Consider the following 19,236-nt stretch of genomic DNA (forward strand, 5'->3'; position numbering starts at 1 on the left):
CAAGATTTTAAAGTTTCAAACACTACAAATAGTTATATTGTTTTAATAAGACGACGTAATATATAATGTTTTATATTCAAAAGAATTTTAATAGTTATTATGATTAAGTCTGTTCCTTCAGGCTAGCAACCCGTCGGAAGGACATTTGATTGCTTTCAAATCTTGCAAAAAGTAAAATGCAAGACCGTAACGGGTCACATGGCCCAATAAGGAAGATGATGATGATGATGATGATGATGATTAAGTCTGTTAGCAGTAAACAATAAGTACAAGTCATAGAATAATGTTACCGGTTGTAACCTTGTTAAAAATGTGTATAGCTGAAGATATTAAAAAATTGAACGAAACATGTCCTATGTTTTTAATAATTTAGCAATAAAATAAGGATGAGATCCTAATTTTATAATTGCTTTTAAAGTATTGAATAGGTGGAAATCAAAGTTTTATTGTTCTCCTTTAACTGACTTTCAATACGGAAAAATGAGGATAGTATCCTGCAATGGTTGAGGGTGTTAGATAAAATTATCGGGTTTTGCCGCTTGGTCTTGTCCAGCTCCTACCCTAATCAATCCAGACCAATGGTCTTGTCCAGGCCCTACCCTAACCAGTGCAGACCAATGGTGTTTCCTCAGGTAAGTAGAGGCCTAAGAACGCTTCGTGGCTCTAACATGGGGGCTTATGCCCCAGACCCCCTTTGCTCACTAATGGTCTAGTTCCTAAGTAGAGTGGTTGGTAGCATTGTGTTTCGCTCAATCACAACGTCTGCGAGTCACCTGCAAGAATAAACATAGGACAGTCATACCGCGCGTAGATATTGGCGATGTAAGCAGTAACCATGGTAATAATGTTGTGTGAACACCACTGAAGTTTTAATCTCTCACGATATGGCTGTATCATCTCAGACACCCTTCTCACATGTTTTACTGAATGGGAACAACTCCCATCCTCTGCTGGATCATGTCATTGGTTATGTAATAAAGGAGTGAAACTCAAGAGACCAATGTAACCTGTACATCTCCATGGTGTGTAGAGGGACTCGGCGCTTTTGGTAACTGGCCAGCTCTCAGTCATGTACAATGCCGCTGGAGGAACTACAGCTCTGATTTGAGGTGAATCAGCACAGGCCACTTGTCATTAAAATGAATCTTCCTCTTCCTAGTGTTTTCCCGCTGGTGCAGGGTCTGCTGTTCTAAGCTTGGCTCACCATTTTGTACGATTCTAGGCATCATCTGGTCTTAAATTCAGAGTCTTCATATCAGCATTTCCTGTGTCGTGCCAGCGCTGCTTCGGACGTGCATATGGACGCTGCCCATTAATTTCAAAGGAGTGGGTGATACTGGCAACTGTTCCAGATGCAACATGCAGGACTTGGTCTTACCATTGGAGACATTTTTCCCGTTCCTTCTCGGTAATGAGTGCAATGCCCATTTGCTGGCGAACAGTGTCATTTTTTACTTGATGCAGGAGAGTGATGTCCATCGACAAATGGAGCATACATTTCCATGGTATGTAATTGGCACTTCGTAGCTTTGTTAGCTGGTCGACATTCAACACTTTATACAGCAACAGGATGTACTATTATGTGGTACAGTTTGGACTTTAGATGTAGTGGTATCCTTCTGTCACAGAGTACGCCTGTGAGTTCCCTCCATCTCATCGATGCTGCCTTTATCCTACTTTGCATTTCATCATCTATCCTACCAACAGTCTGTAAGCGAGATCCTAGATACCTGAAGCGTACGTTCTTCGTCACTCTCCATTAACTTGGATGGAGCCGTTGCTTGGGATGGTTTCCAGGTTTTTGGTCTTCTTTTTGTTCACTCTAAGACCGTATTATGACAGACAGCTGTTTATCGTATTCACAAAGACGCACACACGAGATGCTGTCAATTGTGTACACTGTTTTATTTACAAATTATATACACATTATACACACACATTAATGAACCACCATCCTGAACTGAAACACTTGACTGCTACATTAGCATGTGAACAAGCTACCAACACAACAAAATCACAACATGAGTTCACACACTGAATTCGACTAACGACTCCTCACTAACAACTCAATTCATCTCAACTTGTGAACATCTCAACAACTCAAGACTGTCTCTCTGTATACCTTGCCTAACCCAGCTTCTAGAAAGTATACCACAACATGCTTTCTTGTACCTTCTCGAGACTCCAATAACCTATGTACAAATGGATAGAAGATTCTGTAAAACTCGAGTGACATGGTGCATTTTTCTAGACTATTAACCTGTGTTGCAGAACATTACATTGGATTTACACACCATATTTAAAGGTAATAATAAATGATGTACTACTAATTATGTGTTCTTACATTAAATAAAGTTGTATTAATAAACATACGACAGAAGTATCGTGACATAACCTCACATGTCCTGTTACAAAAGATAGATCATACAACACACAAATAATAAATGATATGACCATGATTTATACCAAATAAAGTCCATAATGACAACCTGTCGTACATAACTATGTAGATAATAATAATAATAATAATAAGAAGAAGAAGAACAACAACAACACCTACTGATCAAGCTTGCACGTGTTCCTACATTAAATAAAGTCGTACTAATAAACATACAGCGAACCAAGTGACCTTGCCGCGGTGGGGAGGCTTGCGTGTCCCAATGAAGCAGATAGCCGAGCCGCAGGTGCAACCATATCGGATGGGTACCTGTTGAGAGACCAGACTAAGGAATGGTTCATCGAAAGGGCGGTAGCAGCCTTTCGGAAGTTCCATGGGCGCCAGTCTGGATGATTGACTGATATGGCCTTGTAATAATACTCAACATGGCTTAGCTGTGTTGATACTACTACACGGCTGAAAGCAACGGGAAACTACAGTCGTAACTAAGTCCCGAGGACATGCAGCTCTCTCTGTATGAATGATGTACTGATGATGGCTTCCTCCTAGGTAAAATATTCCGGAGGTAAACTAGTCCCCCATTCGGATCTCCGGGTGGGGACTACACGAGAGGGGGCGATCATCAGGAAGATGGATCCTGACATTCTGCAAGTCGGAGCGTGGAATGTTAGAAGTTTGAATCGTTGTGGTAGATTAAAGAATCTGAAAAGGGAGATGGATAGACTAAAGTTAGATGTAGTTGGTATAAGTGAAGTACGTTGGCAGGAAGAACAAGATTTCTGGTCAGGTGACTACCGAATTATCAACACAAAATCAAACAGAGGAATTGCAGGAATTGGTTTAATAATGAATAAGAAAATAGGGCAGCGGGTAAGCTACTATGACCAGCATAGTGAAAGAATTATTGTCGTCTAGATAGACACCAAACCAATGCCCACCACAATAGTGCAGGTCTATATGCCCACTAGCTCAGAGGATGATGAGGAAATCGAATGAACAGAAAATTTAATACAATATGTAAAAGGTGATGAGAATCTAATTGTGATGGGAGACTGGAATGCAGTGGTAGGCCAAGGAAGAGAAGTTAATACAGTAGGAGAATTCGCATTGGGACAAAGGAATGAAAGAGGAAGTCGGCTGGTTGAATTCTGCACTGATCATAATTTAGTCCTTGCCAATACTTGGTTCAAACACCACAAACAACGGCTTTATACGTGGACGAGACCTGGAGACACTGAGAGGTATCAAATAGACTTTATTATAATTAGGCAGAGATTCAGAAACCAGGTGTTGGTTTGCAAAACTTTTCCAGGAGCAGACGTGGACTCTGACCACAACTTGTTGGTCATGAAATGCCATCTGAAGCTGAAGAAATTGAAGAAAGGAAAGAATGCAAAAAAAATGGGATCTAGACAAGTTGAAAGAAAAAAATGTGAGGGATTGTTTCAAGGAACATGTTGCAAAAGGACTAAATGAAAAGGCTGAAGGAAACACAATAGAGGAAGAGTGGACAGTCATGAAAAATGAAGTCAGCAGGGCTGCTGAATAAATGTTAGGAAGGAAGAAAAGATTAAGAATCAATGGATAACTCAGGAGATACTAGACCTGACTGATGAACGACGAAAATACAAGAAAGCCAGAAATGAAGAGGGCAGAAAAGAATACAGGCGATTAAAGAATGAAGTGGATAGAAAGTGCAAGGTAGCTAAGGAAGACTGGCTGAAGGAGAACTGCAAGGATGTCGAAGGTTGTATGGTCCTAGGAAAGGTTGATGCTGCATACAGGAAAATCAAGGAAACCTTTGGAGAAAGGAAATCCAGGTGTATGAATATTAAGAGCTCAGATGGAAAGCCACTTCTACGGAAAGAAGACAAAGCAGAAAGATGGCAGGAACATATCCAACAGTTGTATTAAGGTGAAGATGTAGATAATTTGGTTCTGGATCAAGAAGAGGCTGTTGATGCTGATGAAATGGGAGATCCAATTTTGAGGTCAGAGTTTGACAGAGCTGTGAGCGATCAACCGCACCATATCATTTTATGGTACGTTTGACTTTTCTGAAGTCTTCACGTTCCTAGCGAACTCTTGTATTTATGAACTGTTACTCTTTACCATCATGTGTTGTTACCACTATGTAATCTTTCCTTATTCCAGTAGATGGCATCTCATACAATAGCATAGGTCAAAGCATTTCTTTTCTGCCCCGTCTTGTTGGGTTATCTTTCTGTTTGGTTGTGTGGGGAGTTTTGACTTGAGAAGATGGAAGGATTTGATTTCCAAGTCGCCTTTGTGGCATATAAAAAATATTTTAACAGATTCAAGATGTCTGTACACATCTCGGCCTTTCGAGTCTGTTAATTGCTTATGTGATCGAGGTATTTATTTTTCTTTAATCTTCTCTTGGTTTTATTATTGCTTCGTTCTGTGCTCACCATGGTTGGGTTAGAAAGGCTTCTCTCATTACGTGTGTTTCTAATTTATTTGTGTGTTAACTTTACTTTTACACGCTTCTTTCTGTATTTTCTTTTACTGATCCACTATGTTTATTATGAGAACAGAAGGCGACACGGATTCATGTGTGTGTGTGTGTATGAGATTATTTGCTGTGTGCGGCCGAGACCTTTTACTCATGTCGCTTCATTAACATCGCGTGTTCTGTATAATTCATGTAAACTTCATAGACTTGGTATGAATACAAGCTAACAACGCGATTGGCCTGCTTCTGTGTGTTTGTGCTGGAGACACTCCGTCTCTGTAAAATGGACCACTTTCTGGTTTATATTGTCTGAGCTCGTGTGCGGTTGTTTATTTTGTTATGTGCTGTGCGTTGACGTTCTTATACGTCCCTCTATTCGGCGACCTAACCCCTTGGTCTCTGTGTGAGCGTGGGTGGTTCTGACGCTTGGGTCTATGATACCTTTTGTGTCTTAATTTATTTATTGTTCGTTTCACATTGCCGTCATTGGCTTTATTTACCTATTTTCTACTTTAATTTGTTTTTTCTTTGCTGGGCGCCTTCTGCGTTATTTTAGTTGTTTGGCGTGAAACCATGTTAACTGCCCCTTTTCTCTTCGCTTTATTTTATAAGCTCGGTGCACCCTTCCCTCTTCTCCCGTTTTAAGCTCTTTTACTTAATGACCTTGTTTTCTTGGGGGATGTGGATTTTTATTGTTGAGAGCTTCAAGTCTTACCTTATGAAATGAATAGGAGAATTTTATGATTAGGTGCTGTTACTCCCTAAACTTTTGGCTGTTTAGACCTGATGTGCTACAAAGAAATGCTTTGTACTCACCTGAATTCATATTCTTCAATTAATTATAATAGATGCCAAGTCCTTATACCAATCTTTTCATCACATCTTTTATGAAGGTAAGCATGTGTGCATCTATGAATCTTGTGTATTTTGATTATGGGCTACATATTATTAATATTACCTATTTGATTTTTGGCCCCCTTGTTTTACCTAGGCAACCTTCCTTTTTTCTTTTTTCTTTTTTGATTTTCTCTCCATAATAAATATAAGTTCTTGCCCTTATTACTGTTATATTTTTATTTCTTTGCATCTCTTATAATTATGTTTGTTATCTGTAAGAGGCCGGGGTCCAGTTCCTGGCAGTTTTTTGCTGGTTTTGACCAAATCCACCGCACTGGGTCTTTGTCGTGTTCTTAGTGTCAGTTTAGCAACCTAAATAGGAACAAGGCACCTGGAAATGATGACATTCCCTCTGAATTACTGACTGCCTTAGGACAAACCAGCACGGCAAGGTTATACCATTTAGTGTGTAAGATGTATGAGACAGGAGAAGTGCCATCCGATTTTCGGCAGAATGTTGTTATATCTACTCCCAAGAAAGCCGGTGCTGACAGGTGTGAAAACTATCGCACCATTAGTTTAGTATCTCATGCCTGCAAAATTTTAACACATATTTTTTACAGAAGAATGGAAAAACAAGTTGAAGCTGAGTTGAGAGAGATCAATTTGGCTTCAGAAGAAATGTAGGAACACGTGAAGCAATCCTGACTTTACGTCTGATCTTAGAGGATCGAATCAAGAAGGACAAGCCCACGTACATGGCATTCATAGATCTAGAAAAGGCATTCCATAATGTTGATTGGACCAAGCTATTTAGATTCTGAAGGTGATTGGGATCAGATACCGAGAACGAAGAATTATCTACAATCTGTATAAAAGTCAGTCAGCAGTGATAAGAATTGAGGGCTTTGAAAAAGAAGCAGCAATCCAGAAAGGAGTGAGGCAAGGCTGCAGTTTGTCCCCCTTCCTTTTCAATGTTTAAATAGAACAGGCAGTAAAGGAAATCAAAGAGGAATTTGGAAAGGGAATCACAATCCAAGGAGAGGAAATCAAAACCTTGAGATTTGCCGATGATATTGTTATTTTATCTGAGACTGAAGAAGATCTCGAGAAGCTGCTGAATGGTATGGACGAAGTCCTGGGTAAGAAGTACAAGATGAAAATAAATAAGTCCAAAACAAAAGTAATGGAGTGCAGTCGAACGAAGGCAGGTGATGCAGGAAATATTAAATTAGGAAATGAAGTCTTAAAGGAAGTAGATAAATATTGTTACTTGGGTAGTAAAATAACTAACGATGGCAGAAGTAAGGAGGATATAAAATGCAGATTAGCACAAGCAAGAAAGAGCTTTCTTAAGAAAATTAATTTGCTCACTTCAAACATTGATATAGGAATTAGAAAGATGTTTTTGAAGACTTTCGCGTGGAGCGTGGCATTGTATGGAAGTGAAACATGGATGATAACTAGCTCAGAAAGAAAGAGAATAGAAGCTTTTGAAATGTGGTGTTACAGAAGAATGCTGAAGATGCGATGGATAGATTGAATTGCAAATGAAGAGATACTAAATCAAATTGGCGAGAGGAGATCGATTTGGCTAAATCTGACGAGAAGAAGAGATATAATGATAAGACACATCTTAAGACACCCAGGACTTGTTCAGTTGGTTTTTGAAGGAAGTATAGGTGGTAAGAACGGTAGGGGTAGACCAAGGTATGAATATGACAAGCAGATTAGAGCAGATATAGGATGCAGTAGTTACGTAGAAATGAAAAGGTTAGCACAGGATAGGGTGGCATGGAGTGCTGCATCAAACCAGTCTATGGACTGATGACCCAAACAACAACAACAACAACAACAACAGCAGCAGAAGTATCGTGACATAACCTCACATGTTCTGTTACACAAGACAGATCATACAACACACAAATAATAAATGATACGCCACGATTTATACCAAATAAAGTTTGTACTGACAACCTGTCTTACATAACTATGGAGATAATAATAATAATAATAATAATAATAATAATAATAATAATAATAATAATAATAATAATAATAAGAAGAAGAAGAAGAAGAAGAAGAAGAAGAACAACAACAACAACAACAACAACAATAACAGCATCTACTAATCAAGCTTGATATTTCATTATTTACCCATGGGTTTAGAGAATTCTTTCCAAGTTATACTAGTCCACTACACACTTGCAGCATGTTCCAGTCTTCAACATGATGCTGCAATCCTCTTCTGATGGTATCAGCAAGGGTGACATCATCTGCATGTGAGTAAGTCCAAGGGACAATCCTTTGTAGGTCCTGTGTGATTGTGTCCATGACAAGGACAAAGAGCAATGGGGACAGTGCAACCAGATTTTCAGAAGAGCGGTGGGATTTGAAGGGTTGCCAGCATTGTGAGGAGAACCAAAGACAATCATAATTAAGAGAATATAACAAAGATAATTACCAGAAGTTCTATACCAAGAGCTTTTCTTGTTTTTGGATCAAGGAGGTAGTTGTACGGCATGAACGTGATATCAGCATTTGCATTCAATTCTCGAGCAGCATAGTATGGGCAACACTGCATCTTCCGACCAACTTTGACCAGATCTTCAATGTCCAGAATACCGGACTGGTTAGCAATATCATCTTTCTTTCTCTCCACATTGTTGTAGAAATGGCAAGTTTTGCTGTTCACTTTGGCACGGCACATAATAACCTGAAGAGGGAACACAAGTTACAGTTTACGAATGAACTCAATTACCATTGGCAATGATATCTATATATATATATATATTTTTTGCTATTTGCTTTACGTCGCACTAATACAGATAGGTCTTACGGCGACAATGGGACAGGAAAGGGCTAGGAGTGAGAAGGAAGCGGCCGTGGCCTTAAATAAGGTACAGCCCCAACATTTGCCTGGTGTGAAAATGGGAAACCATGGAAAACCATCTATTCTTAATAAGAGAAGAGAGATCCAAATGTAAACCAGTGATTCCAGGACAAATAGCAATGAGCAAGATTATTTGCTTAACCCTCTTGCACTCAACGCGCCAATCTATCGTCGCGACAGATTATGGCTGATACATTGACTCTGTCCTATTTAGGGGTTTTGATCATTTGTGTGGCTGTTAAATGGTAACATATGATTGTGACAGTAACTTAAAGCTCTGAATTTGTATCAACAGATAAAACCACCAACCCTAAGAAATGTTTTTATTTTTGACAAATTTGTTTCATTGGTATAAGGAGTGTTCGCTGTACTTCCCAAACCATAGTTATAGATATTCTCATTACTCTTTGTTGAATGTGCTTGCATCACCTTTCCCTCTCAATGGCTGGGCCATGTACAAGGCCGAATGGTTCTGATATCTTTGAATAATCAAATGATTTAGACCCTAATACAGTAGTGACTTTGTTATTGAAAGTGATTCCAATTATGCGGGAAGTGACGACTATACTTCTGAAGATTTCCGCCAGACACAGCTGCTCACCGTGCAGTGGACTGTGAAGAACCTGACATCAATGACAGTTATGTGTACAGTGAATAACTTTGTGTCATACTTCATGAGTGAATTGCAGCACAAAATCATACTGACATCAAGTTATTCAGAATTCCAGGTTTCATAGTAAAGAAATGACAGAAATAAAGTCTATTATTTCTGTCATTGAAAACCAATTTTTATTTTTCAAAAATTATTTTCAAAGTTTAATACACTCCCCCACCACCACCATTTTATGTATAACAATACATCCAAGATATTATATTTGTTTCTAAAATGCTTACAGTTTCCTATATTAGTGGGATTTATTTGATTTTATTAATATGTGTTAAACTGTCTACGTGTTGATTTTTTGTAATTTGGTTGCTTTGAACAGATCTCCTGCATATAGGGTGAGAGCAAGAGGGTTAACCTAATTATTACACTATGAATATTAAGTTTTCACGACTGCAATGTAGTTGAAATAAACTTCTAGCTCATTTGGTCATGTTGTATGTCCCATTAACTACTTTTATGGTTTTCAGCGATGCAGGGGTGCCAGAATTATGTTCTGCAGGAGTTTTTAATGTGCCAGTAAATCTACCAACATGAGGCTGTCGTATCTGAGCACCTTCAAATACCATCAAATACCACCATACTGAGCCGGGATCGAACCCGCCAACTTGAGCTTAGAAGGCTAGCACTCTTATGTTAAGTGTATCCCTCACTCCCATTTTCTGAAACAGGGATCAGGTAAGATGATAATTTATAGGATGTTTTTTTTACAGCTGGATGCCCTTCCTGACACAACCTCACCAGAGGAGTTAATGAAGATGAACGATGGTGAATGAAATGAGCTAATTAGGTGAAATGAATCAGCTGTGGCCTATGAATAGGAACAGTCCCAGCATTTGCCTAGAAGTGAAAATGGCAAACCACAGAAAACCATCAGGTGGGGTTCAAACCTACTTGTCTCCCAAATACAGAGCTTCGTTCCATACCTGCAGTGCATTAACATGCGCATCCACTCCGCTCGGTGTCAAACAGATGTTACGTTTGTTTGTTCAACCCTTGTTCTGTTTCTCTACGGGGTTGGGTATGAGGTGAGATGAATCTGTCATGGCGTATTTTTATGACCCTTCCTGATATCAACCTCACCAGAGGAGTTAATGAGATGAAATGAATGACGTGATATATGATAGTAGAAAGAGAGAGGGTGAAACCCAGTGCCAGCACACAGCCTACCCCTGTTGAATAGCACCAAGGGGTCTGCTCAAGGCTTAACAACGCCTCCATCCGACGGACGAATTACCATCAATAGCGGCATATGCCCTCATTCTGTATGAGCATTGCGGAGAGGTTTGGAATTTAATCCAGGCTTTTGGCATGCAATCTAGTGATTAGAAATTGTATACCACCACCTCCCCCACCCTACCGGCCAACATTTTGAAGGTGAAATTATTTTCAACCAACGGGGCTCGAACCGGCCAACCACGGTGTCAGACCGTTTAGACTTCAATGCCTTAACGATCATGGCCACCAGGAGATGTTAAGTACAGATCAAATGGCCAATCCCATAACCTTATGATTTTGCATCAGGTCCTTCAATGATTCATCTATGGTGGCCTAGGTCATGTTTGTTCTGTTGGAAGGGATCTGAGCAACAGGTCTAATAAGCCAGAAGTATATTTCAACTAATTATACTGATTAGACACACAGAAAAATACAGCAATGATAACCAAAGTGTCACCTGCCATAAAATCAATGAATGAATTAATAACAGAAAGGAACAAACAAGTCACAAATCATGGTATTTATGTCAGAAAGCTTAGCAACATCAAACATCAATAATCATTATGGTAACACCAGAAGTATGCTGATAATTTGACATCATTTATAGAGGTAAACATTTTATCCAGAGATGATATACACAAACAAAAGATTATTAATGAAAATTCAATATTCATTGACATGCCCCACAACGGGAGACTTAAACGCACTCTACAGTGTGCTAGCAGCAGTGTCAGACCTGTAGCTCAGATCCTTTCAAACAGAACAAAGATGGCCTAGGCCACCATAGCTCAACTGGTAGAGCAACCGACGCGAAATCGGGAGGTTGTGGGTTTGGATCCCACTGGTGTCTGGCTGGCCATTTTTGTTCTGTACTTAACATCTCTTCAATACGTACTACATGTACGTAACACGACCAAATACGTTGAAAGTCTGTTTCGAAAAGATTATTACATGAAGTTTCTCAATTTTCCCTATCCTGAATAGAAAATGATTAACAGGTATGATCTTATAAAATTACATCTGGCTCATTTTCACAATCTGTTAAAAATGCAAGAATGATAAATGATTTAACATGTTAAAATCAAAGTGTTTCATCAATCTATGTCAGTTCCATGTTAACTACGGTAACAGTTCATTCAGTCAGAAATTATGTGAATTTAGAAGACCCTGGCTGGTATTGTATTCCTGAATGTTGCCAAGAGAGTGTAGAAACAACATAAAGAGAATCTTTTACACTTACTATAGTCATTTGTCTGTTGCCATGGCAGAAAGGAAGTTTGTACAAATGGAGACTGAAACCAGCAAGGATCGATGCATGTACAGGGTCTCTCATATAAACTAAGACCGAACCCACATTGTTTGTACTCTGTGCTACGGCAGCTGCCTCAGCCCAACTTACGTCGTACGCGGCCGTCCTGCTTTAAGCGTGTATACAATTTGATATGAAATCTTAACTTATAAAAGATGCTGGAAGTGTCGTCCTTCCTGTGTTATAAAGGCACTGTATCTGGTAACCACATTCTGGCTGACGCGAGTGAGGTGGTGGTGGTAGATTATTGTTTTAAGAGGAAGTACAACTAGGCAACCATCCTCTATATAACACTAATCAGAGAGAAAAAATGGAAGGGATCCGAGAGTTCAAAAAATGAAGGTATTGGCCAAAGGAAGGCAAGGGCCACAAAGGGCGTGAAAATGAAAGACTCTCTAGGCCTCAACTGCTCTAATACCTTTGGGGTCGGGAAAGAACAAGAGTTGACCAAGGGAGGTCGGATAGGATAGTTGAAAGTGTGGAGCCTGGCACAAATAAGTAGAAGGAATGCCAGGACTCATCTAAGGGCCCCGTGGTCGCCAACCCATGCTCCACAGTTCACAGTATCTGGAACCCCTATTACTCTTACGATAGGAGGGGATACCGTGGGTGTTATTCTACTTTCGCCACCCACAGGGGGGAACGACGCAAGTGAGTTCTGCCACTGTAACATTTCTGATTTCATTCGTAATGTTTTCTTTTAGTTCCTCCAATGTGTGAGGATTTGTTCTATATACTTTTTCTTTCAGTTCACCCCACAAATAAAAATCATACACTGTTAGATCTGGAGAATGAGGGGGAAATAGACCAGCACTGATCACTCTGTCTGTAGACACTTCCGAGATTGTAAGAAGGGAATCTTTTGCTCCATGAGCAGGGGCTGAAGCTTGTTAAAACCACCCACATGATTCTTCTTTTTCCTCTGTTAAGTGATGGAAGTACAGCATCAAAATTTCAGCTTGGTACCTCTCTACTTTCACTGTCATCTTAGAAAAAGTAGGCCCAATTATCCATCTTGCACTAACAGCACACCAAACAGCAATCTTCCTATTATAATGGGGGACTTCATAAACATTATTAAGATTTTCTGCACACCAATAACGAGAGTTACGACTGTTCACACGACCATTAAGATGAAACCAGAACTTTTACATACCAAAATATGGTGTTGCAATGATAACTTTCTCACCATGTTAACAGCTGATATTCAGGCTGGCGACTCATGCCTGCCAGATTGAACACGTGAAGGCTGCTTGCAAGGTCAAAAATTATGTGTGCACCTCCCATACTGCAGCGTGTCTCAGAGAGTAAAAACGCCGCTTTGACGGTCTTAGTTTGTACAAGAGACCCTGTAGTGTTAATTACAAGTCTCAAGAAAAAACATTTTTTTCCTTAGAGTTGACAGATAAAGATTTTAAAAAATAAAACAATGAATGAGTAACGGCAGTCTCCAAGGAGAATTCCTTGGTATATCCTTTCAGTTTCAAATGAGGCTCTGACCCGACAGTAACTAAAAAATTATACTACTGCGGACTGAACCAGGCCATCAAACAACAATGTCCCTTATCATAAGTTTAGTGTCAGAGATTCCCTGAACACTGATAGAAAAGTATCCTTTCACCTCTATCACCACCACCAAGAGATTGCACTTCCAGTATGTATACATTCCATAGCCCCTAAAACACCTGGAAAATGTGCTGTTTTAAAGAAGTTTCTAATTGCAGAACCTCCTCAAACTGCATCAGGGAAATTAACAGATCATAGTGTACCCTTGAAAATTGGTTATTGGCCTGTATGGAAAGAATATTTTATTACTGGTGTGGAACAATGCATAAAATTATCATTTAGGAAGGAGATTTCAACTCTGCACTGTCTCTGCTAGCCAGCAGCAGAACAGGTTTTTCCCTGCCGTGCAAGCAAGTATGGGTTTTTTTTGTGCCTTGTTGTAGACCTCAGCTGAGTAGCACGTGGACACGAATTTTACCAGACCAAAAGCGATCAATACTTTGAGATTTTGACGTCATGATATTTAACCAATTGGATCGCAAGGTTAGCCCGATCGCTAAATCTCAGCCAATAAAATTCAACTGACAAACACACCTACGTCTTGAAGAAATAAATACCCATGTATCTGGGGAAATTTGCGCTCTTTTGTCTTCGGCTTTCTACGTGAATAATTGCTTCGTACAAGTACTCGTCGTCGTGTTATAAGAGCACATGTATAATTGGAGACGGCATATACGATATTAAAAATTATAAGCGTTCATTTGATGAAGGATGATATTATTTCTGCTTCTGAGGAAATTTTGAGATACGGAAAATATTGGAAACACCGCAGTTCAGATTTCCTTAATTTTACAAACCTGAGGAACTTTTAAAGTACGTAAAAACTGTGCCAACTTGGAGAATCAAGTGTGTGTTGGGAACTATTACTAAAACAAACTTTTTAGTTTCAGCTTTCACCAGAAGACGGAAGATCACTAGCAGTCCTGAATTATTTCGAAAGAATGGAACTTCAACATTACGACGGAGTTTGTAACTGTCCTAAGTCTTCGCCTGCTGCAGCCATGTGTAATTAAAATGTGAGGCATAATTCAGCCCAGGGGAGAATAATATCCGAGATGAAGTCCGGTTAAATATTCAGAAGTCCAGAAGCCAAGTCTACTACAGCTAAGATTTTAAATTATATTTTTCTCTATTTTCTGTTGTAATAATTATGTTGACGTAGTCATTGCTTGAATATTTGAGATAATTTCTAATAGTCTTTGTAGTTAGAAATTTCACTCTTCTTTCTATGGTGTTGGTAGGTTTGATGTGTGTGAGAGTGTATTTGGGACCTTTATTTCATTCTATTTGAGTGAGTGCTTCGTGACATGTTCTCACTGTCCCATAATAAGTCGAGGAAAGTGTTAAAAGTATTTGACCCACGCGATAACATTTATTAATTTATTCAATAATTTTGGAATATTTTTTTAATTATTTGGGACAGAATATCGACGTGTTCTGTGAATTTAGGATTTTTCCTTGATGTTTTTGTGGTTTATCATAGATTCGAGATAGGATAGAGTCATCTATGATTTCATTAAACCCTAGCCTACGATGACGCGACCGCGCGCGTATAATAATAATAATAATAATAATAATAATAATAATAATAATAATAATAATAATAAACATTATTACGGTCTAATAGAATGTTTAAAGGTCATGAGTGTAATTATTACTGTGCTTATAAGTGATTAATGTGTGCTATATTGAAGTAGATGTAGGCCTGGAATATTGGTCGTGACTTGAATGTTCACAAATTTTGCATTTACTGTTGTGTGGTATTTTTGAGACTTGAAAAATGGATGTTGAGATAGGATTTTATTTGTGTGTCCATTACATGAGTCATTTAAGGAAGAGTGTATGTCTTTGAACATAACTTCTTCTTATGCAGCACATATTGATCGGTAATTTGAGAAAATAGGAGATTAAAATAACGAAGGCGTGACTCATAGACCGTATGCGCGAATGCTTATTTATCTATGACTGTAGGCAATTCTATGGAATTTTAATGATGATTTCTACCAAAAAATTACCCTGGAACATCGTTGTGGAATCTATTTCGTTGAAAAAGTGATAATCCTGTTACAATCACGCGCCAGACGATCGCAATGGTAGCCCTTATCTGATATCGTCATCGGGAAAACTCTCATATTTCAAATAATTTTTAAAAATAAAAATCAAGAGATAGGTTTCGATAAATCTATTTGATAATACTACCGGGAACCTAAGCTTGAATGTGAGATGGATGAATGATTGATATTTTGTAAATGTGATTTTTCATGGTGATATTTCGTCATGATATGTGTACGCAGTGCGCATAATGTTTTTCGATTTCTTGTTGTTTTGTGGCGAGCATATTTGGCTCAATTATAAATCTTTAAGCGATTTTATGATAAAATAAGACAGATTAGGATCTTTGCTTCGAAAAAAATACTTAAGGATCACGTCAATGAACTAAGCTCACGAAATGTAAAACGTTTAACCTTACACAGTGAGAATTTTAAGTCTTTATTGTGAGTTGTGCACAACACTAGGTCAAATAACTCGAGATTGAAAATATAAGGAGTTGAATATAGGACTTCAAAGTAATTTAATTAAATAATTTGAAGCATAAATAATTCATCAGAATAATATTTAATTAATATAAATGATTATTTGATTTTTCATGAGAGGTGAAAGTTTGATTCATTTAAGAGTAAATAGCAGAATATTGTTAATTTAAATAATGATATGAAAAATCAGATTTTTGATATTTTGAGATAGGATTTTCTCAGATAATAAGTTAATTAATTTTCTAATATGATTTAAAAAACTCAGTTTCGTATCTTTGCAGAATGCAATTTAATGAAGAATTGTGGGTGAATTCCAACAAGGAAGAATTAAATATTTTTATTCAAGATTTTGGAAATATGAATTGAATTTTGAAAAGTGCTAATAATTTTTAATAAATGTTAAAAACCCATTTTTAGTGTTTTCATTTGTCGTCAGTCCTTAGGTTGTCCCTGTCCTCAATAATTTTTGCGTTGCCTGTAAGTGAACGTTCCGCCTCTGGGACTCTTGCTTACTGGCTGAGCTGCCCAGTAAAATGGGGGCAATAGTCTCACCAGAAGACATCCTGTGAACTGTTGTTCATACGGTTGCTTTTGATACTCTGGCAGTGTCTCCCACAATTATCTAGAAGGACTCTATCACAAAAAAAAAAAGTTCACAAAGCAATTAGAAATTGTTGCACTGAAGGGAGAGGGAGATTCCCATCTGTTAAATGTCCAATTTCAGAAAATACTCTTCCCACTTCTCTCTTTGATGATCTGTATCTTTCCAAAATTATTCTTTCTAGCAGTAACTCTCATCTTTGGCTTCAGCAGCATTAAGGTAATGCACATATAGCAGATATGTAATTGGCCACCGTTTTGACCTTAAATAAATGATAATCAGTTTAACAGCTCATAGATGGACTGTTAAGTTTCAAAGAAAAGTTAACAAATGTAAGGTCCAACAAAGATTGATGACACATTCCAAAAGTTAAATTATCTGTTGAACCTCTTCAACAAACATGTGTTGGTGAAACTGGACCTCATACATCGTCAGGGGTGGTCAGTAGTGATTTTTAACAACAATGATACTACCCGTACGGAAATGCTTCAAAGGCTTAAGTACTTTGTATTTTCATTTTCACAACCTGTAATCCACTTTTGAAGTGTTTCGAAAGTGCGATAAAATGTGAAAAATACCGGTACTCAAAATCTAAAATTTATACTAACATAAGAAATAACTGTATAACCAATATTTCTTTTAAATAAAACTTACATTTTTTTATTCTTCTTCTGGAAACTTAAACTGAAGAATTACTTTTTCTCTTGAAATACCTGCAAAAGCTGGTGACAGCTAGGCTCAAATATATTTCAGAAAATAAAATTTAATAGTAAGTGACGGGAGAACATGAAAGACTGAACAAAATGTGTCAACAGTGGTGCTGATTAATAACAAGAACAAGAAGAAGAAGAAGAAGAAGAAAAAGAATAATTCAGAATCCTTCGCTAAGTGTTCAACGTTGAGACCCTTGGTGGTTCATAGGGCCCTAGGTTCGATTCCTGGCTAGGCTGGAGATTTTAATCGCATCTAATTAATTCTTATGACTCGGGGACTGGGTATTTGTGTTCGTCCAAACACTTTCCTCTTCATATTCAGACAATGCACTACACTACCAACCACCACAGAAACATGCAATAGTGGTTACATCTCTCCAATATCAGGTCAGCATAAGGTCATAAAACGGGGTCAAATCCATGTGTTCCAGTTTGTACCTGTAACCCTACAGGTATGGGAAAAACGGCAGAATAATAATAATAATCACCGCCCTGCCATTTTTACTGACCGCTCGGCTACCATAACCTAGATGTGCTAGTTACATAATATTAATACATATTTGAGTCAATGAGTGTTCTAAATTAAAATACTGTATAAATGTTTATTTAAATGAAAAATCATTACTGTCTGTATATTGCATCTGTTACATCAGAGTTTAAATGTTTAGCTTGATTATCACACAGTGTGCGCGAGCAGTGCCTGAATTAGCGTGGAATCGCATGAGAGCACTCTATTCCACACGTTGTCACAAACCCGTATGGCACTCCACAGCAACCGAGTGGTAAGCCCCCGAGTTACATGATTATGAACAAGCAGGAGAACACTAGAAGTTCAAAATACCTCTGTTATGTCTTGTTCATGATAATAACACTAAAAGAATTAAATTTTCCAGTTTGTTTACCAGCTTCATATAATTGTTAATGCCCTGAGGGGAATAAATTGATATTTTATTACATTCAATTTTTAAAGTAGTATACCTCACACCACCTACTCATTCCTGCTACCCGACTGACAAAAATTTCTGGGGATGATGATGATGATGATGATAATAATAATAATAATAATAATAATAATAATAATAATAATAATAATAATAATAATAATAATAATAATAATAATAATAATAATAATAATAATAAGAAGAAGAAGAAGAAGAAGAAGAAGAAGAATACCACACTGGTGCTACCAACCCCGAAAGGTCTTTGGTCTACCAAGTGCCCACTGCTCTGCCTGAACCTGCAGATTGTGAGGTGTTGGACAGCGCGACGAGTCATCTTGGTCGTTATTCTTGGCTTCGTAGATCAGGGCTCTATGCAATTATGATGCAATTACAGTAGAACCTCGATTATACGTTCCCGGAAACTTCGTTTCCCTGTATTATTAGTTCAAATTACGTGGTCCCGTGAGCATCCTAATTAAATCACGTTGTAAAAATCCCGCATTTTCCGTTCCTCAAAGAAACAATTTCCCTGATCAACCGTCCAGAAATTTCAGTCCCATCAATGCTAAATCCTCGATTACGCATTTTTTCAAGAAACTGTATCTTATGAAAGGACGGCTACGGCATACTTACGGATCTTGGTGTTGACGTCCCGTCATTGCGATAATTTGAGGAAGTACTGTACTGGAAAGGCGATCGGCGGTGAACTTGCATAAGGGATCATCCTAACATCGCATTCGGGTAGTACTGTTTAGAGAATACTCGGAAATCATAAAGCAGAGAGTGCCAACAACAACTGGAAGGAGACAGGGCGCATTTCGACAGCTCTATTTGAAGACTGAATGAGTTTCCTCAAATGTTTGCAAAACGTCTACATTAACATTATGTCCAGGGTTAGGTGTTTACTTATTTATTTATTTATTTTACTTTTTTCGAGTGTATCGCCGAACAGGTTTTCGGCATTTCCCTCAGGGCACTGTATAGTCACTGAGCTTTCACGCAGGAATCGAAACTGCTCCTTCGTAAGTAACACAAATTTAGTATTTTAATATTATCATATACGATTAGGTTACCAAGACCAGAACA

At 38.2% G+C, this 19,236-nt stretch overlaps 1 protein-coding gene across 1 annotated transcript in view; it reads right to left on the reverse strand.

The window, feature by feature from the left end:
• The window catches only part of Rtel1 (Regulator of telomere elongation helicase 1), a 168,671-nt gene that overhangs the window by 131,522 nt on the left and 17,913 nt on the right, over window positions 1-19,236 (reverse strand). The window contains exon 5 of the mRNA XM_067144670.2: window positions 8,176-8,427. Coding sequence (XP_067000771.2) covers window positions 8,176-8,427 — 252 coding nt within the window. The remainder of the gene's footprint in view (window positions 1-8,175; window positions 8,428-19,236) is intronic.

Source organism: Anabrus simplex, chromosome 3, assembly GCF_040414725.1.
Source record: "Anabrus simplex isolate iqAnaSimp1 chromosome 3, ASM4041472v1, whole genome shotgun sequence".
In the NCBI taxonomy this organism is placed as follows: Eukaryota; Metazoa; Arthropoda; class Insecta; order Orthoptera; family Tettigoniidae; genus Anabrus; species Anabrus simplex.